At 32.0% G+C, this 24,825-nt stretch overlaps 1 protein-coding gene across 3 annotated transcripts in view; it reads left to right on the plus strand.

Moving 5' to 3' along the window:
- LOC128987363 (protein O-mannosyl-transferase Tmtc3) overlaps positions 1–24,825 on the plus strand; it is a 262,549-nt gene that overhangs the window by 168,665 nt on the left and 69,059 nt on the right. For all 3 annotated transcript variants that reach the window (XM_054408171.1, XM_054408169.1, XM_054408168.1), the window contains exon 3: positions 21,046–21,182. In XM_054408171.1, coding sequence (XP_054264146.1) covers positions 21,046–21,182 — 137 coding nt within the window. The remainder of the gene's footprint in view (positions 1–21,045; positions 21,183–24,825) is intronic.

Below are 24,825 nucleotides of genomic sequence, written 5' to 3' on the forward strand. Positions count from 1 at the left end.
GTAACTCTAACCGAAACACTAAAACGTTTCTACTTAATATCTGCACAGTTTCCAGCAGAAAGATCGGGCTTTCCGGACTGAGATGATGATGCCGAAGAGTTCATCAGATCCCAGTTCAGGAAATGACAAAGTCGATAACATATTCTAAATCTAAATTAGACTAAACGGTTGCTAATTACTTCAGTACTGGCACCCTCATCCAAGTATTCTTAGATTTGTGTACTTATTTTTAATTCTTTGTGAAGTGGTACAAAGAAGACTCTCACCACACGCAGAAATACAGTCTTTGTCGGGATTTTTTCTCTTTGTACATTTATTCTTAAGCCACGATTGTAATCTCCAAATTGTAATTTTGGAAATAAATAATATTCTTATCTGATCTTACGTATAGATTCAAAGGTTCCAAATATATTTGATGATACACCTTAAAACAATCGATAAAATTCATTTTTAAAAGGTTGATCTTTCATTTACCTGTGAATAAATTCGTGGAAATTTCCCCAGCGATAAACGAATCCTTGGAGAACGAAATAAGACAAGAACGGTTTTAGGTGTAAAATGCGTATTGCAGTTATACTCAAGCTTTGCATTTTCAATGGGAGAGGACACAGTTTGATAGAATTTGGTTCTTTAAATTCACGGTATGCAATAGTATCGAAGAGCTTTGGAGGGTCCCAGTGAAAGTACGTTGGACGCTCTCAAAGCTCACTAACTCGTCAGGTGGAGTATTTGGACTGCAAATCGTAGCAATCCACAATGCCAAAAACCCAGCAGTCTGCAACCTCGGGGCTCTGGGACCCGCTAAAGCTCTTCAATAAAGTATTAAAAAGTGTTTTTTATTCCTCCAACCAATGACAGCTAAAAAAAGCGAAACTTGCACCAAAAATTGCCAAACTTTGACGAAAGATATTGCGTGTGAACTTGTCACTATTTCTCACTTTTTAGTTATCATATAACTTTATTTTAACTTTATTTTATTATGTATTGATCATAGGCTAACAGCTGAAACCACATATCTTATTTTTTCTTTTATTACATTTTAGATTTTGTTGTGTTTTGATTGATTGTATTTTGCATTTAGTATCATCACTTGACTGCTATACAGTGGATAGCCTATACTTGAATGTTCTCTTAAGTGTATTCCAACTTAGGTTGGAGTTTGTGTATTGTTGGTTGTACAATTTGTTAAGTTGCAATGTTACAATGTGTTAAGTCTTTTCTCATTTAAGTACAAGATGAGATTTTAGATGCTGAAACGTTGGGAAGTGTTTTACATGCGTGATGAAAAGTGTCTGTAATAACCCTTTAAGCAACATTAGTCTGCCATCAAGGTTGTATTTACATAAACATGGCATAATATTTCGAACCAACGTGATAGCTATGTCTAATCACTTTACTATTGCAATATGATTTGGTAAAAATATAATCCAATATACGTCCAAACAAGCTAATTAAACACCTAGAAAAGAGTAATGATCTAGCTTTTCATATTTAAGTTATATTGATCTTTGTTTTCCTAAGACGAATCGTATAACCCATAAAATATAAATGAATACTATTTTCTTGTAAAAGACGAAAATTGTAAAAAGGACTGAACTAAATTACATACAAATGCTTCGACTAAAGTGCAAAGAAGTTGGTATACATTTATATTTGTTTATTGTTAATTTTTTTAGAACTAAGTTTAGGAGAAAAATAAATAACACATATGTGAACTTTGCAATATTGGTTTGATTAACAAACGTTAAAATTGCACTCCCAAACAATTTACCCGTGTTTATTTCTTTTTTAGAATTTTCAATTGTTTCTACGTTGATAAAACTATAGGTATAACATTAATAAATGCATGTATCATAACTAGAGTTAATTTTATTATGTTACCTAAAATTACCTAACAAAATTATATTTCATATTACATTGCCCATAAGTGAGATTTAATTTTGTAATGTTTTCGTAATGACGTATAATAATACATAACTAAAATATTAGTGACATCATTGTCTGAAATTAATTCAATTAAATGTTTTGTCAGAACAGCTAACTATTAAGAAATCTAACAAAGTTAATCATTCAATGACACCTTTTTGAGTACAAGCAAAACTTAACAGGTACAATAGTTTCGTTTTAACAAATATTATCTCCTTGGTGAAATTATTCAGTTACGTAACCTACTTTTAACTGATGAACTATCAACCAACAAAGCCCGTATATTATTCTGAATGTGCATTGCCTAGACAATTGACGTTCCTCAAGTAAGGGAGAACATGTCAGATAATAGTTCTGTAAAAATATTAGTTTTGTAGTATTATGTAATTTTATCAGCTAAATTATACGACTTTTATTTTAGTGAAATTTTTGAGTATAGTCTAAGCCAAAACTAGAATCAATATATTTTTGTACTCATACCTATACAAAATAGATGTGTATTATCAAACCTATTTATCTTTTAAAACAACTTAAGTAAGACAACAATTTAAATTAAACCATAAAAACTTGAAGTTTTTAAAGTAACTTTATTTACTATCTTTAAGTTTAGGCACAAATCCAAATTCTTACATTTCTTGAACAAGAGTGACAGTTTAATTAGTGGAAAATAGATAAATGTATTCTCAATACGGGTCATATAGTCATTAAATGATAACACCGTATTATTGTTTGAAGAAAAAGTGATATAACAACGATAATGTTTGTATTTCAAACCTTAATTAATCTCCCAAGGAATATACAATTTAATCGTGGAATTAGTAAATTTGTTGGGCAGTAAAATCTATTCTTGGTGACCTGCCAAATCGTGATGATTAACCCTGTTATTGCTTTTCATTTGTTGCATGGATAAAAAAAAACTGTAGGATTATTTTTTTTATTTTTTTGTTATTTAAATTAAGCTAAACTTAATTTTACGTGTCATGGTTTGAATATTAAACAGCATTTAATTAGCGAGTCACTGTCGCATGGAGCGCAGGTGTTAGGGAGCAGCTGCGGCTGACAGTGAGTGATGGTGTAGGGAGGGTTGGCTTGGAGACCTACCACGATGCGTAGGGTGGTTCCGGACAACAAAGGATGACCTTGAACCTGCCCGACGGCGGTAGGGGTAAGTGAGGGGGGGGGTGGGGGTGGCGTCGGAGTCGTGTGACGTCACACGCTCACTCACGCCCCTCACGCTCACTCCCGCCGGAGCGGCTAAATCCCCCTACTTATTCGATGGAATTTTTTCCAACCATATTCATGTAATTTAATACATTATACTGACATTTTACCCCACAGAACTGTATTTTGTATTAAATGTATTAAGGAACGCGGCAGCGTTCCGCCCCGCCAAGTCCCCCAGCGGTACACAGCTGCTGCAGTGTATATATACATGACGTGACAAAGTGGCTTTTTTACTCGTCTATAGCTCTGAAGAAACAAAAGCTATTAAAATAATTGTTCATCCACTGGATAGGGGCAATCATTCTTGGTAAAATAAAAAAAAGAATTTAAAAAAAGGTTGTGTTTGAGCCAAGAAAAACTAGTTTGAAAATTCACAAATTTTCCGTGTTCTCCTTCTTCTCCTTAAATGTTGACGGACCTACAGCCCAAACCACTGGCTCAATTTTAATGTTTTTTATGTTGTTTGAAAGCCCTTAGCGTGTAGATGTGCCTTTTGAGGGTCACAAGTCGGTGGCGTTGACCCATAAACCCTTGGCAAGCCCTCAAAGTACGATTTTGGCCCATTTAAATAACATGGGATTAAAATCAAAACAAAAGAAGGATCAGCTGCGATTGAATCTCAATTAATTTAAAATGTTAGAGAAATTCATAGGAACAGCTGAAAAATTATTTTAAAACTTTTATAAAGTATTTTTTTCAGGTATACCGAATGATTTGAGCTACTTACTATATAAAATTACTTAGAGCAGTGATATTCCCCGATACTTTCCATTGAAAAATGCAGTGTACCGATGGTACACTGGTACAGCAGCTCGTCATTTTTAACAGTTTAATACTACTTATCAAAACATATGAAACCTAGGAACTTGAAACTTAGTACTAGTACTAAGGTTAGTTTTATGTTTTGATACACTAAAACAAATAAAACAATCGGGAAAATCCGTCTACGTATGTTAAACAAGCAAAAAAGTGAATGTAAAAAGTGATATGTAAATTTAGGATAAAAATGAGTTTTTCAATATTTGTTTTGCCTTATGCTATTTCTAACAAACCTAATCTGTTTGATTACATTTTTACTTCTCTAATAAGGGCTCAATTTACACTAGTCTTTAGATATACGGGTTTAATTATCGGAACACTAATGTAACACCAATGCATTTTATATGTAGTTGTGCCCTGGTCTATATATAAGAGAAAAGAGGATTTTTATTTTAACTGTTAATTTTCTACAAAAATAAATACAATCTAACAAAAAACCACTAAGTGGTAACACTTCCCCCGCCAAGTCAGCAACCCAAAAAAGACAATAAATCACCACTTTTCCGCCAAGTAAAACAATGTAATGTATGTAAGTTTGGCCACTTGGCGGCAGACTTTTGCTTGATCACTTTAAAAAAATACCATAAAATTAGTTTCATTGAGCAAGTATCTCTCCCAATAGTACATTGCTAGATGAGAGCTTATTTTACAAAATTTGACCTTATTTGTGTCACATTTCATAAAATCATAATAGTGATGGTTTTATATTTACTGATTACCTCGAAATTATTATACTTAGTTGGACTAATTAATTAGAGAAGTTGATTTGTGAAATTATCCACCAACGTAACTTTAATGAAAAAAAAAAAAAACAAGCAAAAGTCTGCCGCCAAGTTGCCAAACTTACATATATTACATTGTTTTACTTGGCGGAAAAGTGGTGATTTATTGTCTTTTTTGGGTTGCTGACTTGGCGGGGGAAGTGTTACCACTTAGTGGTTTTTTGTTAGATTAAAAAATATACCCGCCATCTTGCCGTAGCTGCATGCTGTTGTCCAAGAAACTGACTAATCAGAAGCCGCGGGTGTATTTTGCACCGTACAATTTCTCCGGTGCATAAATCTTGCACCGGTGGAGGAAAAAGAGGAAATAACTGTCTGCTAGGTTAACTTACCGGTCTCCCAGAACGACACATTTTTTGTACTGGTGCGTCACCGGTGCATCGGTACATGTTCCGAGAACGCGCTCACTATAATTAAAGCAGTTAACATGAAATAGTTTTCATTAAATTACAACTAGAATCAACTAGGTATTTCCCCCATAAAAGCAAGACAAGTGTTAATAAACTGTTGTTGATCTTTCCGAAGAAAATAGTCCTTGTTGTAGTATATTGAGTGAGTTGAATAGTTTAGATACGTAAACGGGGTTCTTGTAGAGATCTACTTTACTTGTGTTAGACTTCAAGATACCGAAGTCAAGATAAAGACAGATCAATGGTAACCAATTGTCTAGTGACAGTCTGTGAGCGGCTTACAAAGAACTTGAGGTTTTATTCTCCAATACATTCCCATGAGGTGGACGGTAACTGCAGTGGTGCACGCATGGTTGCAATCTCGAAAGGGAAATATTCTTCGTATCTATGTGTGTTTTAAACTTTGTAAAATCATTTTGTTTATTTTTTTAAAGTTAAAGTTATAGTTTGTGAAATCATCCTGAACCATGTGAAGGGAGTTTTCTTTTTGGGAAAGAAAGTGAAAAATATATCTTTCGGCCGTTTGAAAATTACTTCAAAAACTTTAAAATACTCTTAAGTTATTGAATTTATACTTAAGAAATACAGTCTAGTGCATTGAAATATTTTGCCACGCCTTTCCGTTACCGTGATAATCAGCGTATTAAACGCAATACGATGATTCCTTTTGCAATTATTCGTAACAAATAAATTAGACAGCTAGTAATGGATTTACCCTTTCTTATGAAACAATTTTAAATATAAACCCTATTTAAGTGCATCATAGTAAAGGTGTTAAGCATAATGCATAGCTAATTTTATTCCTCATCAAATAAAAATTCAGGAAAATCACTTCGAATACACTTAATATGCAGGTTTGCTTCGTATTTATTTCTTTTTTCAAAATATTTTGTACAATAATCATAAAGAAAAATGTGGTGGTTTGCAAAGCAAGTCACAGTACAGACGTTTAAAAACAAAAATTATATTGACATAGGTTATCATATATATGAGTAGGCTTCTTGAAAACCTTTTTTCTTAGCTCGTTTGCATTGCAGGGAGAATCTACGCATACTGTTAGAAAGATATTTTGCTGTAGATTTGCAGAATTCCTTTATAAATTAATATAGGCTTAAAACAAAAAATGAATTTACAATTTAAAACAATTAACACGGGCCTTCCCATGCTGGCGACGAAATACAAACAGAAAATTAAAAGCAAATATAAGGAGTTCCGATCACACGTTTTATTTGCAGTGGTGAGGTGAAAATAGAGAAGTCTGAACATTACATTTCTTTGGTCGAGTTTTCGACCATTGGACGACCTCTAGTTTACGTAAATTACTCTTTATGGCCTGTAAACTAATGAAGTATTTGTCTTTGATACGTTTCAAGTACCTTAAACTCCTCAAACCTTACCAATTCCTCACCAAAGACCTATGACGCCTACGATGGCGTTTCACAACCTAACTTTGACTAAGACAGAAGTACAATATAAAATAAGTGCAAATCTCTAGTAAATCCTTGCCATTCCTCCAATAGAAATCTATTAAGCCTATTTTCGATGATTTTTCCCAGTTGTCTGTGACAATGTCTAGAAGGTTCTCGTTGTGAAAATTGTGAATAACAACAAATATCTAACAACCCATATCATACTGTAGTACAATACAAGGATCTGGCAAGTATTCTCTCCAGTACGACAGTAGTTCCTCCTCGCAACTTGGAACAGTTTTATATCTCGACTCATTCAGGTTCTTTAGAGCGTTATTCCTGCCATTTCCGGTTCTTGGTTGCAAAATTAACGATGTCGTGCCTAATATAAATGGCAGTTTTGCAGGATAAAAAATGTTCGGTTTTTTACAATTTTGTAATTTATAAGTTTACAAACTTATGTTTGAGGTTGGATTGTTAGGATAGTTTTGCGAGTTTTCAACTCCATACCTTGTACATATTGCATAAAGATGTTATGAAAAACAATAATAGTTATTTGTGCAACTAGTGAGGCAATTGCACTTTGTACTCGAGTTGCCTATTATATTTTTCCTACAGTTACCATAAAAAGAATAAATTGGTAAAGAAACGTGCCTTCACGTTGCAAATCTGGAGTGAGATAAAGTAATTAGAGTGAGACAATGTTAACATTGTCTCACTGATGAGCGAATTGGCCACATTGCTTTCTCAAATCAGTGAGAGAAAATGTACATTGTTAGGTGACTTCAGGAAAAAATATATCTTAAAAGTTAGTCACATCTTAGGAATATTTTTTTAAATTGTTTTACTATATTTAATTGTACCTAGCGATATATTTGAGGATAGTTTAGGTTCACTGGCTATCTAAACTTTAAAGTTTTTTTTATATACTAAAGTTAGGTTTCGAAAATTCTGCAAACAAGTTATTCACTTTTAAAGTGTATACAAAGATTCTAGTTTTTGCTCTTTATTTCTCAGTGTTTAACAATGATCTGTCAAATCCTATCGTATAATCAACTTAAATTTATGGGTTTTAATTCTTGAATAGCATTTAAATGAGAAAATAACTTTATTATTACTCGAATCATTTACTACCCTTAGAGTTTATTAAGGGAAAGTCACAAATTTAATATAAACATTTCTCAGAACTTAGCAGTTAAGTTACTACCCTCCAGGAAATACTTAAATTTACGGTTATGTAAGACTAAATATAAAAACTAAAAACATCTGATGTTTTCGACTATTCCTTTTATAAAACTCTTTCTTTGAATAGAAACTTTGCCCCTAGGTATTCCCGTATTACTTCAAAGGCACTTTCACTGATGAAGTAGCCTTTCTGCGGAGGCGGACAGAGAAATAAACGACACAAACTCCAAAGTTTTCGACCAGATTAGATCTCAACTTTCGCCTCTCGTCGGACCACATTATCAAAAAAGTTTTGAGGAAATTTAATCTGCCATAAATTTTAATATCAAGATAATTGAATAAAAAAATTTAAGTAATTACAATGTTTCACAAATAATAATGATCACAAATAGCTTAACGTAATCGTGGTTTATCAATACTGCTGAGTTTCAATAAAACCATAAGTAGATTGTTTATTTTTAAAGAAGGTTCTCGTGGGGCATATTAATCTGGGGAATTTAGCAGATGATTAGAAATGATTTCTCAAATTCATAAATAATTCAGACAGAGAAAGTGTATTTGATTTGTATATTGCTGTTGAAATAATTAGAGGAGAAAATCAGAGTGGTTAGAATAAAATTTAGCATTTGGGTTGAGTAGTACCAAATGGTATTTGTTAAGGAAGAGATTTTACCTTGATATATTTTCTTATTTTTAAATCTTGATGTTTCTTGAGGTTAGCTATTTAGAGTTAAATACTGCACCTAAGAGCAAAACTTTGTTAATACTTTGATAGAGAGAGAAAAAATAATCAAGAACATAATAATTGAGTATAACAGTTTTATACTTCTTCAACATGAACACTGAACATTAAAACCAACAATAATACAAAAGCACATGTTATTATTCTAAAATCCCAAAACATGTGTTGGGAGCCAGACGAATGGCACAAATATTTAAATGTCAAAACTTTTATGTTTTGGTGACAGACTAAAGGCAAAATAACCGCAACTTTTTTACTCTGTATTGTGGATCAGGACAAAATAAAAAGGAATATTGGAGTAGTATAATGAATTACAGAAATTGTTCTCAAAACCTGAATCCCCCCTTTGATAAAATATAACCCCACAAAACCCATTTATTTAGTAGTCTTTTATGTTTCTTTACATAAAAATATTTATTCATAACATTCCTTAGTTTACCAACACCGAACTAACAAAACAATTAAGCGTTCTAAAACAAAGTTAACGATTATTTTTAAACCTAAAGTAATGCATTGTTATTATTCATTTGGATCATAAATAAGTAAAGTTTCTTGGAACAGTTCCATAATGAAGCAATAAAATCTTAACGACTTTTCTATTGCTGAAAGTTTTGATATATAGTTGTGATGTTATCACTTGCGATGCATCATAAGAACAGCTATTGTGTCTATGATTTATATTGGTCGAAGAAAATAGTTTTCCTTACCTCGAGGCTACATTTTGTAGTTTTGATTTTGTGCCAAAACACTTTGTTTTGAATTGTTTGAGCAAATGCCCCATGTATATAATAAGTTATTACCGTAGGTCTCGTGGCAAGACCTGGATCCGGGACCGATTTACTTTTCGTGTTGATGTCCTCAGAGGCCAAAAACAAATTATTATTCAAATTCAAACATATTTATAATCTGTCCGTTAGCACAACTCTAGTAAAGATTATCCGAATTTAATGCAATTTTTGAAAACTGTAAACCTTCCTTTATTCTAATAGACTCGCGAACCAGCATAATCGGACTATGGCATCAATGGTTTATGGGTGGGGGTTTATGTAGTAAAAGTTTGGTTTTCCTATTTATGACCCTAAAATCATAAAATGTAGCAAGTTCTTTCAAAAGTATGTTGTAGAGCTAAAAAACAAATAATTTTGTATATTTAAGTGTTGTTATGCTCTTAATATTTAAAGGGAAAACTCCAAAACTACTTTAATTTTAAATTGTTGTTATGATTATAGAAAATGAGTACACTCTTGTTCTTTGTTTTTTATGGACATATGTTGATGTAATTTTGAAAGTTCACTTATTCCTTACTGAACTAAGCCTAATAATATTTCACTAAAGTAGTATAGTTTGTCGCCGCCGTTTTTTGCGGCACGAGGTTTTTGGGCCAACTCCCCGCCCATGCCTAATTGCTAGTACATCTACCATTCCCCTTTCTAGTTGATATGTTGATATATTGTTGTCTATATTTCTGTCTTATCTATATATATTAGTTGTATGAGTTGTTTAATATTTTTATTTCTTTGTCTTTTGGGATATACCTCTTAAACTTACTCTTGGACCTATACAAGCCTATATAAATGTACAACTCCATATCTATATTGTATAATTTCAAATCCATCTCCAACACCCATTCACATGTATATTCTCAAAATCATCAACTTGACAGTGCGAGGTTTGTACGCGAACTCGGCCGTGCTCCCGGCTCATGGCGCGCTCCCTTGGACATCCTTAGTGGAAATCCATGAATTCTGGCTACTTGGGAACCCAAGCCATTTGACATATAATAAATCACCTTTTCTCCTAATAACCTTTTCTATCAAATACATGTCTTTATATTTGGTCTTTAACAATTCCTCTGTATAGAAGCCTCCCCTGATTATATTACCATTTTCATCTTTCAAGATATAAGTCACAGGCTTTGTATTCTTTACTTCTGCTATTGTAAATAGCTCCCCTGTCCAATTCGGGGTATATCCTTTACTAAAAACATGTTTATACTTAGAAATTCTCACACTATCACCTACCTTATATCTTGGCTTTTTAACTTGCACTACTTTAGAAGTCAACCTCTCATGCACATATTTACTGTTCTTAATATTTACTTGGTTAGGCTTCATTCCTATAGATCTATGCACCTTATTATTATATTTTCGAATTAACTTTGGAAGTAAATCCAACCATTTATAACTCCCCTGAGCACTAAATTCCCTATATAACCAATTCTTTAAAGTTCTCTGAAACCTCTCCACAATTGCAGCCTTAGTTGTAGAAAATGTGTGATAGTGATTAATATTTAATTGTTTCATTAGTTTGCTAAAATATTGATTAAAAAATTCTTTTCCATTGTCAGATTGAATGTTTTTAACCCCCTTTGGTAGAATGGTTTTAATGGTTTCTGTAACCACCAGCCCTGTCTTATTCTTTAGTGGAGCAGCATAAGCTTTTTTAGAAAATGTATCTATTAAAGTTAAAATATATTTATTGCCAGAATTCTCTCTAGCATAGTTTTGCATATCAATTAAATCTATTTGTACAGTTTCGTTTATACCTAATACTTTAAAAGACCTTCTAATGAAATTCTTTCTTGCAGGCTTATGAAGTTCGTATGCAATTTCATTCATTTTTTATAACATCACTCTTTCCTTGTACTGTAAATATATTACCATTAGCCCCAATCAATAGATTATCTTCCATTCTTTTAAATACATAGTTTTCTGGTATATATGGTCTATTATCTATATACTTAAATCCACTCAAAGATGTAGGGTCGGCAACTAATAAATCAGGATTGTATTCCATCAAATTAAATTTTCTTCCTCCATATACAAATTTTGATCCATCATAATACATAGCTTGTGACATTAAACAAATATCATCTAAATATTCCCCCATTGGCAGATTTCTTATATATTGTTTTTTGGCATCCCAACATTTTTCTTTTTTATCAAAAGTTATAGTCTGTTCTTTTGTAACACAATCAGTGTCATCAACGGCAGGTTTAACACGTACTAACCTTTTATTATTAAAATCCCAATAGCCTGCTTCCATTTTTGGAACTTGTGAAACATTCACAGCATCCTTACTATCTGTACCTTCTATCAAATTGCTAAGTTTCTGTTTCTTAGCATTCCAAACACCATTCTCTGATTCTAAAAATTCATAATTATTATCGTCTTGTACAAATTTACCATTTTCTTTTCGTATTAAAGTCTGTTGTAAAGTGGGCACATCATCTAAACTTTCACCCTTTTCCACATTAGTAATTTTCTGTTTCTTAGCATTCCAAACACCATTTTCTGATTCTAAAAATTCAAAATTATTATTGTCTTGTACAAATTTGCCATCTTTACGTATTAAAGTCTGTTGTAAAGTGGGCACATCATCTAAACTTTCACCCTTTTCCACATTAGTAATTTTCTGTTTTTTAGCATTCCAATTTTTATTCTTAGATTCTAAAAACTCATATTTAGTTTTACCTTGTAAAAATACATCACCTTTTCTAGTTAATGTCTGACCCAAAGTTGATACATCATCTACAAACTCCCCATCTTTAACATTACCAATTTTACGGTTTAAACAATTCCAACTATCGTCTTGTAAATTTAAAGTATGTTCATTACTAGCCCTGGGTTCTGCAGGCTTATTATATGGATTATATAAACGATAAAATTTATCTATAAACATATTTTTATTTAATAAATAATTCCACTTTCTCTCAATTCCTCAATAATGGAATCTATTTCATTATCCACTCCTGAGTTACCGGCTTGGCGACTTAGCCAAAGAAGTCTTAACCTATCTATAAGCTCATTAGGATCATCCCAATAAATATAGTCTATTTTATTACCAGTCACTTGTCTCAAACCTTCACCAACAGATTTAAAAAGAGGTTTAATTATATTAAGATATTTAGTATGTCTATTACTTGAAATTGGTGCACCATCTTTGTAACTCTTTAAATGTCCATTCGTAGCTTCCAAAATCTCTTTATAATTTTGCAAATCAGCCTGAGTATAATCCTCAGGTTCTTTTAAAGTTAACAACTGCCACAAACCTTTTGTCCCCTTGTAGGTTTTATTTGCAACTGTAACATCATCATTGGCAATATCAACTTCCTTATTTCCAATAAAAAATTTATTTGCTTCTCGTCTAATACCATATGTAGTGTCTGTCATACTACTTTTACTGAGGTAATTTCCTAAATAGTCTGATGCTAAAAGACCAAAATCTAATTTCTGTGGAGTGGATTGCTGTAATGGTTGTAATCTTGGTATCATTGATATTCTAGATGGAGTCATTGGGAGAATCTCCATTCGAGGACTCTCTGTTTTGCCAATAGATGTGATTTTCTTTAATTCTTGTAATGGCTCTATTAAAGGTTGGAATGTTTGGAACCTCTCTTCAGCCTCTAGAAACTTGCCACGTTTTAAAGCTCTATATTTCTCTCGTATTTGATTTGCAGAGTCAACCAATTCTTGTTGAATGTTTTTCATCTTTTATTTACATTTTATTTATCTCATTTGACAAAGGATTGTACTCAAACACTTTATCATGTATTATCAAACAATATGCAGATGTATTTGCTGGCACATTTTCTGCAGTTTCAATCTCTAATTTAATATCAACAATTCCTTCTTTCACTGTTTCGTTCTGTCTAGAACAGTCTATTACGATTAGTGGATATTTCTTCATAAACTCAGCCCTACTAATCATAGGATCTGGGATAGTATTATAGTAAGTCTCTCTAAACCTCATAAACATCTCATAAGCTTTAGAGACATCTCCATTTTCAAAGTCGAGATTTAAATCACTGTAAGGATAATATTCAGAGTTTAGAAATACTTTGAGATTTTTTAATTTACAGTGATCAAATTCATCAGTTCTTTTTCGTGCACTATTATCCCTAGCTGTTTGGAAACCAAATATAATATACCTAGGCTTCTCCAAACTTGAAGATGTCTTTACTGACCATGTATGTCTTGTGGTATTGGGATATGATGGAAGTTCATGCAGCTCTAAACTTCTAAATGCAATTTGCAAATTTTTATTTTGCAATAACATCTTTTGTAATTGTAACTTCTCTCCATCTGATGGTATCACATGTGGCATGACCCATTGAATAGAGTTAAGTGTAATTTTAGGAATCAAATCAGCAGTGCCACTGGCTGGAGCACTAGTGGTTGTTAATATACAATTCAAATCATTTTTGGATCTTTTTAACACCAATTCTTGTTTGACATTTACTAATACCTTATTAAAATCCTCAAATACACCCATTAACAGCTCTAATGGCAAACATGTACTAAACTTGCCACCTTTATGGAACTCTTTTAAATTTGTGTCAGAATCAAATGCTACATTTGTCAATTTAGTTGTTTTATTGTAAGAGCTCAATATTTTCATAAGACTAGAAATTCCTGGGTTTCTTACAATGTCTATTTCTTTACCTGCAACTTCGTATCTAATTTCATCAAATAAGAACGCAAATGCATTATTTATAAAATGACCTTTTTCATGATTTTCAATTTCTCCCTTAATATACAGATAACTCCTACACGGGAGAGTTAGCAAATCTTGATTATTAATACATATTCGAATTTCATCAGAATTATTTATTGCTAAAGTATTGTGGGGAACATAGGAGTGATTTGTTATTTTAACCACACTATCGTCGAATTGGGATTTCCCTGTAACGTCTAGAAAATCTTCCATTTTTATTAATAGAAAATTTTAACTTTAGTCCTATTGACTTTAGGAACCTAGCATTTTGTACACTTATAGATAAATTCTTATAAATTCTCATATCTTTTTTATATGACAAGTAATTGTAGTTTCTTTTCCGTTAAAGTCAATTGCCTTGTCATGCTGATCGGCAAATGTAATACTGACAACATCTAAACTTCTCTTATTTACAGGAAAATATATAATATTTCTTGGAACTTCAATAATTTTGTAGCCAGGAGGAGCTTCTGGATAAAAGCTATGTATGGTGTGTGATTTGTTGCCATTTAAATAGGACCCGTTTGCAATATTACATTTTACTCTAATCACATTTACATTATTAATGTTTATTTTATTTGTAGATTCAAACTGAACACCAGGAGTAGAAACACCTTTAAATCCTAATAAAATAGACCCTAAACATGGTTTTGTAAAATCAAACACGTGGCTAGAAAGTAGTGTCGCTTTCATAGTTTTATTATTAGCTGTAAGGAAAAAGTCTGGGACTTGCTTTTGAATTTCCTTTGCAAGCTCAACCACCTCATATGTTCCTTCAGAAATTTCTATTGTAACTGGAGCATTGTGGTCATAATAGAAAACATCATCACCTTCACTAATGGTTAATTTTTTTCCTTTAAGTTGATTTAATTTTGGAATAAGCCCTTTGAATAAAAGTTTGGATTTAGTATTAATTAATGCTTCTCCATTTTTATCTACTATAACTTTAAGTTTTCCATTTAATAACCGGTTTAAATCATCAACTGAGATATCTCCTTTTGGTAATGTCATTTTCTCTACTTTGTAATATGTTAAAGTATTTAGTGGTTTTTTAACATTAAATATTGAATTATAACTTTGAAAATCTACCAATCCAATAACATAATCATCATTTAATTCTATGGGAGGAAAGAACACTGACTTTAGCTCTGGCTCTGTACCCGAAAATGTTATAGTAAATGAATCCATTTTTATAAAGAAATATTTTTTATGAATGATAAACATAAAATTCCACAAATAGAACTATTTAAATCTTGTATTTGATCAGTTGTATAGTAGATTTTATATCCCTCAAAATATTTAATTACTTCTTTTGGAGGTTGGATTCCAAATGGGTCAAAATAAATTACAATATCTTTATTTTTACGATAAGCTGTCCAATGTGTGCCAGATGAACTGTCTAAATTAACTATTCCGCACTCTTTTACTCTTGGTGTTAGATTTTTTAGCTCGTTTTTTAGGTACACCCCTCTGAAGTGAGGCACGTCTTTTGCGGCCTCTAACAGCTGGTAGTTGTCCATCTTTTTTATTAAATTTTAATCCCATTCCCATCTTTGCTTTTGCCTTCATCAAATTTGTCACGGCATAAGCAGCAGCTCTTTCAGCAAGACTTGCATCATTCGCCGTTACTCTAGTCCAAGCTAAGTCTGCTAATCTCATGTCTGCTTTGTTCCGAGCAGCGGTATCGGGATTATTCATGTAGAATATGTCATGCTCTTTACAATAAGAGTCTAGTTTATTTTTTGGAGGTACATTTTTAGCTATATTCTCACGTATATTCGTTCCAGGTCCACAGTACCGATATGATGGTATGTGAAGTGGGAATGGAAGGTTATTTATAAGAGTATTCAATAACCCTCGACCCCTGTAAGGCTTTAGGAATAAACCTTTGCCCTTTTTACATGTTTTCTTATTAACATTTTTTACCATTTTTATTATATAAAAAATGTCTTTTATTCAACAAAAACAAAAATTTAAAATATCACATACTAAGGAGTATATACCAAAGAAGTTGGGTCTATTTCCTACCAATATTCGATGTGTTATTTGCGGTCCAAGTGGAAGTGGGAAGACGGTTGTAATTTATAACTTAATTGTAAGAAAGGAAGGATTAAAATTTACAAACTTATATTTAATATCTAAATCTTTAGAACAAGAAAAATATAAAAAAAATAATTGAAATATTTAGTTTGTGTGACGAAGTGAAATTACACACGTTTACTGACTGTGAAATCACACCAAATGATGTAAAATCACAGTCAGTTGTTGTGTTTGATGACATAAATAGTCCAAATATTACACAATTTTTCTCAATGGGTCGACATAAAAATATTAACTGTTTTTACTTGTGTCAATCTTACAGCAAAGTACACAAACATTTACGTGATAATGTAAATTTCCTAATATTATTTAAACAAGATGATTTAAATTTAAAACATGTATATCACAATCATGTTGGTAATGACTTTTCATTTGACCAATTTAAAAATCTCTGCCACCAATGTTGGGATAAAACTAAATATGGCTTTTTCGTAATAGACAAAGAAAGGTCAAAGAATAATGGCAAATATAGATTTATGTTTGACCAATTCTATCAAGAGGATGGTAAGGGTAAATAAATGAAAGATTTTTTTTAACATTTGTATTTATTATATATCTACACATTTTGAACATCAATTTTATAATGACCAAACGCAAGAGTATTGATGCCATCTTCTAGAATAAACCTCTTGTCGTCATCAAAAGATAGTACTTTCTTGTTCATGGTCAAGGTTTGAAGATGATGATTTGTAGATTTAATTCTTGTCACATTCTCATAGTAATCTTGCCCAGTTGCAAGACAGTTCAAATAATGTTGATGTCTGAGGAGATGTTTAACTGTAGCACCATCAGCTCCTTTAGCTTTCTTCACCTCTAAAGCTTGCTTGTCTTCTTCATATAACCATTTTAGAGGAATATAAGAATATAACTTTGGTCTTAAACCACAATATTCATACATAATATGACCATCTAATTCGTCTTTAAACTTTCCAGTGACTTTTTTATTTTTATCAGAGTATAAGAAATGGTCTTTACTATATCCAGAGGTATCAAAATAGTGCAAGTCACATTCTATTTCCTTGTAAAAGTCCTCTGTAACTATAGCATACATTAAAGAATCTGTATCTGTCATTAGAAATCTTTTATTCTTAAATTTTGACATATAGTTATAGTGGAAATCATACATTATTACTTTACTAATATCCAAAATGGTCATTCCCAAATATATTGGTTTATTAAACTTTACAACTAATTTATTTAAATGTATAGCATGTAAATTGTTATCAAACTTTTTGCTACAATCAAACCTTGGATTAGTGACATATTTTGTTAATAGTGACTCATCCTTGAGATATATATCACGAAACTTTCGTTGATTCATAATTGTCCGACCAAAGAGACTATTATTTAACAATTTGTAAAAGTCTTTTTCAAAATCATTTTTAGCCCATTTTCTTTTTTCAATATTAAAATTAATATAGGGTGCAAGCCATTTTGATTGTCTAAATTTTAAAATTCTGTGGTATTTTGTAACAATCAAACCCAATTCCTCATATTTTTGTAATGCTTTGTAATGTAAAATATATTTAGTTTTGTCATGTAAATTAGGTATTAATTTGCCATTCATTTTCTCTGGTGCTAATGGATAGTCATTATGTAAATCATGTAAGCTTTTATCATATTTTAAATCAACTTCTAAAATGTATCCAAACTCATCATTTTGATTATTTTTGTATATTTTGTAGTCTATCTCATTAGTCCAACGAAATCCATCCACAGGTAGTGGCTCACACATTGCTGTGGAGTATAGCGAGTTACAATCTAAATATATTAAATACACACTCTCTTGATTGGGATCATAGTGTTCGCCCATATATCTATTATTTGCTTTAGCGTAACGTGTAGAAATCATACTGACTCCTCCTCGAATCGCACTTTCTACAAACAAATGCATGTCAATATCTTTGAATAATTGTAATTTTATTCCTGTCATTCTAAGACAGGCCTCCCATGTAAGTCCAGGAAGTGAATACATATGTACAGGGTCAAGTTTGTAATCTTTTAAACACAGGTCTCTAAATGTCTCAAACACATCAGCCAGTAGCAATACATCTGTTTTAAGATATAAATCATGATATTCTTGTAAATTATTTATATTAAAATGTGTCCATACATTTTTAGCATGTTCATATTCATTGGGAGAGATATGTTCTTTAGTTATAGAACTGTAAAATGTTTCAATTGGGGGTAGAGACTCTGCAAACATATCTGGTCCCGTCATATATTCATAGGGATATACACCTTTACGTTGTAGTAGTGGATTTTGTATGAATCTAAATGTGTTCAAATTGGAAGCCAATTTATATAATGGAAGGGACAGAAAGTTGTATGAATCTAAAAATACTAAATCATCAACAGAGAATGATATATATTTTTCCATATCTTTAGCTATACAATTTAATTTACGTTTATTAAACTTTCCCAAATGTTGCATTATTATGTGACCATCATAATTTTTCAAGTTATGGAAGAATACTGGGATTTTCTTTGTTACTTTATAGTTTAAATTACAATCATTGTGGGCAGCTCCACGGTATCGACCAGATGAATGACAATGATCTCTCACCCTATCAAAATATAGGGGCTTTTCACAAATATGACAATGTGTTGAGTTTTGGAAAGATACCTCTTGCTCAGGAGTCATTTGAAGAGGAATATATATTGTTATTTGATTTTTAATATAATCATAAGTCTCAAACAACCTTTCGAAAAACACATCCATAACATTTGCACCACTATATAACTCTTCAGAAATAATTTTCGAATCTTTTACTATGACAAATGCAAATCCCGATGGAATATGGTTGTTTGAGTTTATAAAACATTCAAAATCTGCATAAATTACATATGGGGCTTTAAGTTGATATTTATAATTTTTAAATTGTAATGTATCTTGTTTAGACATTTCCACTCGTTGGGCATCAAAGTTTTTACAATATATTGTGTGGCGTTCTAATATATCGTTAGTGTAAAAATGTTGCAAACACAACTTGCAAAAATGTTTCTTATGGTCATATTTTGTAGACCGCAGCATTAACTTATCAAAATCACGAATTAAACAGTAATGTGATTTACGACCTTCTTGTAATAACAATAAATCGATGTGGGTATTACTATTCAGTTTGGTTGTTCTTAATGGATAAACACATTTCTGGCCTTCAACTCCAAATACATTAACACTTATATTATTTTGTATTTCAAATTTATCTATATCAGATATTTTCACAGGATACTTTATGTTTGTCATATTCAACTGATTTTCATAGGGTGTATAGTTTGAGACCCTTTCAGCATGTTCATTAAAGTTCCTTGGGTATAAAGCTGCTAAAATTGACCAAAGAAAGCATTTATTGTCAGAATTCTTTATATTTAAAACAGCATGTTTTGATTGAATACTTTTTGGTGTGGGGATATATGACTTTGGAGTTAGGGGCTTATACTTGTAAACATGCAACTGCCAATATTTAGTATGGTCATATATCCATCCACTGCCTTGGGCTTGATATTTGTGTATGGAAGCATCAATCTTTAAAAGTGCATTTTCAATTTGAGGCTTTAAATCTCTCTTCTCAATAGTTAAGGTAGTAAGACTTCTAAAATCTGCTATACATTCTTTCTCATTAACTAATTTTCCATTTTGATCCATTGAATATTTTATAAATTTAATTCTCCTTACTAAAGTCCATTTTATTGGCAGAGGACAAGACTTGAGAGTATTTTCAAGTTCAGCTCTAATTGATTCACCAACAAATTTAATCATTGTGTATGGACATTTGTTACAAGAATTGACATGTCTTCTAAAATGTCCAACAACATTTTTCTTACAAAAATTACAACTCTTGTGACTTTGTAATATATGCGATTTTAGAGCCAAGTTATTATCACAGATTAAATCACAAACCTTGCACAGTTTCACATTCATTTGATGCATTACCTTATAGTGACAAATCAGGTTGCTTTTGGTGGAGAGCGACACGGAGCAGTGTTGACATGACGGCTTCATGTTTAGGAATGAGGTCTCGGGCTGATGCCACCTCTATATATAGACTTTTGGGAAATTTCCAAATTTTTATAAAATTATAAATTTTAAAAATTTTAATTTGTAAAATTATAAATTTAGAAAATTTTCATTTATAAAATTATAAATTTAGAAAATTTTAATTTATAAAATTTAACTTTAGACATTTTAATTTATAAAATTTAACTTTAGACATTTTAATTTATAAAATTTAACTTTAACATTTTTAATTTACAAAATTTAACTTTAAACATTTTGAAATTTATAAATTTTTTTTTTAATTAAGAAATTACTTCAACAGGAGGTTTCCCACCCAGGACTCAATCAAGAGCTACCACTAGAGACAAGGAGCAAGAAGCAGGAGCTTGCCCGTGAGCCAGGGGCACGCCATGAGCCGGGAGCACGGCCGAGTTCGCGTACAAACCTCGCACTGTCAAGTTGATGATTTTGAGAATATACATGTGAATGGGTGTTGGAGATGGATTTGAAATTATACAATATAGATATGGAGTTGTACATTTATATAGGCTTGTATAGGTCCAAGAGTAAGTTTAAGAGGTATATCCCAAAAGACAAAGAAATGAAAATATTAAACAACTCATACAACTAATATATATAGATAAGACAGAAATATAGACAACAATATATCAACATATCAACTAGAAAGGGGAATGGTAGATGTACTAGCAATTAGGCATGGGCGGGGAGTTGGCCCAAAAACCTCGTGCCGCAAAAAACGGCGGCGACAAACTATACTACTCACTAAAACACTATTTACTTCCTTGTAGCAGCAACCCTATATACTTGTTAAATCTAACGTTATTCAAATAGGGAAATTCGCTTTGTCTACAGGTTTTCTACGGCGGGAGTATTTATTTATATGATCGAGGAGAATTATCTAAAATTCAGCTCACAGATTTATTCTTTTTTTCAGGAACAGAGCCACAAGTCTTACCGGCCTCTGTGTGTGTTGACGTTTCGATGGAACTACTTTCTTCACCAACTAGAACCCATGGGATACCACCTGGTCAACGTCATACTGCACGCCATCGTCTGTCTAATATACTTCAGGTAAGCAACTCCAATGTAAATTACTTAGCAACTAATTTTAATGGACAAGCTAGGAAAACCTGTTCTGGTAGACTTCCGTATCAGTTGGCACAAACAACCGTATGAAAATATCGATTGTTATATCGAATGAAACAATCAAATAATCGATATTTTCATTCGGTTGTTTGTGCCAACAGATACGGAAGTCTACCCAAAGGTTTTGAAGACCTTTGGTCAGGCCTTAGGGAAATGTCCTGGAGGTGTTTATGCAACCACTTAGGGGTTGTACTCAGCAGCTGTTCAATAAATAGGCCACCTGAGGTAGAGTATATGGTCAGTCAGCCAGGGTAGAGTGCCTATAAGTTTCGGCGAGTACGGGTTACTAAGGTTAGGCGCATCTTTTGCAAGGAGTTTGTGAGGGGAATTTCTATTTATATTTAGGGTTAAAGAGGGAATTTTTCTGTTTGTAGAATACTTAGGTGTTTGAATTGGATCTAATATTTTATTATTGTTAATACTGTGAGTGAAAGTTTATTGTTGTCGGGGGTATTTTAGTTAGAGCTTCCTCGAGGATGTTTTCTATCAGCCATTCTTGTAGAGAGCTTTTTTAAAACAATTAATTAGTATTTCAAAAATAAAGTCAGTTGATTGAAATAAACATTTTCGTCTTCTCAACTGTTAACCAACTTCTGTCTGACATAAATATATAGATATAGGTCCGGGTTTTGTTAATGCAATGCAATCTTAATGTTAATGCAATCCCATGTGTTTATGCAAGTTGTTCTGAGGGTTATTGAGAAAGGTTTCTTGCATATTATATGATGGAGTCTTAGAATCACTGAATTAAAGCAAAAACGGGTTGCAATAATTTAGGATTACTATATTCCATCTTATATTAAGACAAAAACATCTAGACATCCATCCAAGTTGGGTAAAGCCTTTAGAACCACATGGAATAAGACACAAACAGGAATTAATCATCTATATAAATAAAATTAAAGTTTTGTCTGTACTTTGCTCAGAATTATATACTTTTAGGTTATTTTTACGTTTTATATATTAAAGAAGCAGAAACGAGTCTTATCTCTATTTCTGTCTGTCTGTCTGTCTGTCTGTCTGTCTTTCCCTTTGTCTGTAACACTCAAGATGGCATTTTACGCAATCTTCTCCGTGAAAACCAGAGTACCTATCAAGATCCAAGTCATTTTAATGTATTCACTGGATTGGCGAGAGTGTCTTTAGCCATTAAAATATGGCTTCACTACTTTGTAAATAAAATTACGGACGTTCAAAAATGCAGTTTTGTGCGATTTTTGTCATATTTTCGTTCAATTTTTATCACATAATCGTCTATGAAATAACGAACAGCTGTTCGGATCAAGATTATTTTTTCTAGCTGTCAATGATATGTTTACAAATGTTGTTTACAAATACCGCAACCATTTCGAATCACGTTTTGAAAGCAAATCCCAACCAAGTGAGATTAAAAACGTTTTTCTTACATAACGGATTTAATTAATCGCAAGTGCAATAATATAGTCTAATAGTGTAACCGTAAATGAAATTAAATAACTAGACATCGTCCAAATCGGAACCAGAAATTCTTTGAGTATAAAATGTTTCTTGAGTTTTGACAACCAGAAAGAAGACCTTGAATCAGTGTTGTATAGGGCTGGACACTGAAATGATCGTCGCCAATAGCTTACAAAAAAGGTTTCCACTCATTGACGGTGCTTCAATGGCGGTTGTGTAAAGTGTAAAGTAAAAAATCACAACTGCAGTGGGTGATTGTAACAGAGGTTTAACAGAGGAAGTGCTAAACTCGCTTTTCCAATGTGTCACTTTCTGTTTCTACTCACCGTGTGATGCAATCGCTGGACCATACAGCCAATAGGCCCATAGCTCATATCTTGGGTACGTAAACCTACATATTTATTCAAAACAACCTTTTTGACGACGATCCTTGATACCGGTACTTTTCCATAGAATACATGGCCTACCTACTTAAGAAATATAATTACAAATGACCAAAACCCCAACCAACATTTGTAATATTACATGTCATTCATTCATCATTAACATTGATTTCTCTTTTATTTTGTATATTTTCTCTCACAATGTCTGTTAATGCCCCTGATAATGTGTTATCAGTTATTTAATTTGTTCACCTTGTTAATGTGTTATTTTATCCAATTTTGTTCAATGTTATATAATATCCCATCACCCCACAGAAACATCATCCTATTTTATGTTACAATATAATATTTATGCCAATTCTCTCCATACCTATCCTGTAATCATAAAAACCAACAATAATCATTTATTTAGATTAATATAGAATTGTAAGAAAATTGCAATATAATAATAACATCTCAAATATAGTATCATTTTTCAAAATTATCCAAAGAAAATCAAAATTACTGTGGCAAGTGTCATTCATGTAAATTAACCAGCTGTACATCACTTCAACAATGGACATGGACTTCCTGAGCTTCTACCATTGCCTCTCCCCAGATCCTGCCAACTCTTCACAGTGTGAACATCATTCTATTGGAAATTGTGTTTAATTTAAACTAAAATTCATAATCCCAAAGTAAAACCTAAAATTTAAATTTCTCATCATCCAAAAGTATTGGACAAGTGCATTGAAGAGTACAAATTTATAAGAAGACAGACACTCCAAATTTGGTAACCATCATCCATCTTATTTAACTAAGGACAAATTTAATCTTCATTGGACATTTAATCAGCATAGCATACTAGGCCCAATTAACTCAACTCATCAAGATATATACATATTTCAAATTGGACTTTTATTCAAAATTTAATCTTCAAATTCTATTTTATTTCATTAAATTCAGTGAAACCATTTGGAATCTTTCTTTGGACATTTAACATTATTATATTAATAGCATCATGAACCTAGCTTAACTTATTTCAGAACAATAACTAGCCTAAATTAAATTATTTGCATTTTAAAGAAGCCTAATATATCATTCGAACCGGCACGACCACCCCTCCCTGAGATTAAGAGGTCATCTATTTGAATATTAATTAGTACTTAAGAAGAAACCAACCCAATATAGGCCTAAGCCTAGAGAATCTTTTCATCCACTTTGGAACCCCACCATTTTGAAAATTTATCATTGTTAACTTACCCTGTAGCTAATTCAACCAATAACTTATCTTTTGTATTTCATTAATAAATTATATATTGTAACTTACCAAATCTATTTATTCTTAGAATAATTCATAATTATAAGATTAAGACAAAGACTTACCTTATTAGACAGAAATAAAACACAAATTAGGAATTATTTTTATTAAGAAAGAAATGACTTTGAGTTCAATGTGGGCTAACTTAATAGCCATAGGAATTTTGTAGGCCTAAGTTAATGAAAAGTCTATAGAAAGCTTTATGGTGTGTAGCAAATTTGGCGACCCAACGTGTCGGCTTTCGAATGATATATTACGGTAGTCATCAAATATTGCAATTTTCGATCTAAGCTAAGTTAACCTTAAGTTGTACTAGATTGTAAGAACCCATAGCCTATTGTACGTCCCGTAATTAACATTCCCGACCCCCAATAACAACACAAAGCCGTTATACAAAACACTAATTAATCACGCACAATTCGCATAATTAGTACAATAATTAATCATG

Source organism: Macrosteles quadrilineatus, unplaced genomic scaffold (assembly GCF_028750875.1).
Source record: "Macrosteles quadrilineatus isolate MER2022 unplaced genomic scaffold, UCM_ALF_1.0 Scaffold_2__2_contigs__length_208266976, whole genome shotgun sequence".
Taxonomy (NCBI): Eukaryota; Metazoa; Arthropoda; class Insecta; order Hemiptera; family Cicadellidae; genus Macrosteles; species Macrosteles quadrilineatus.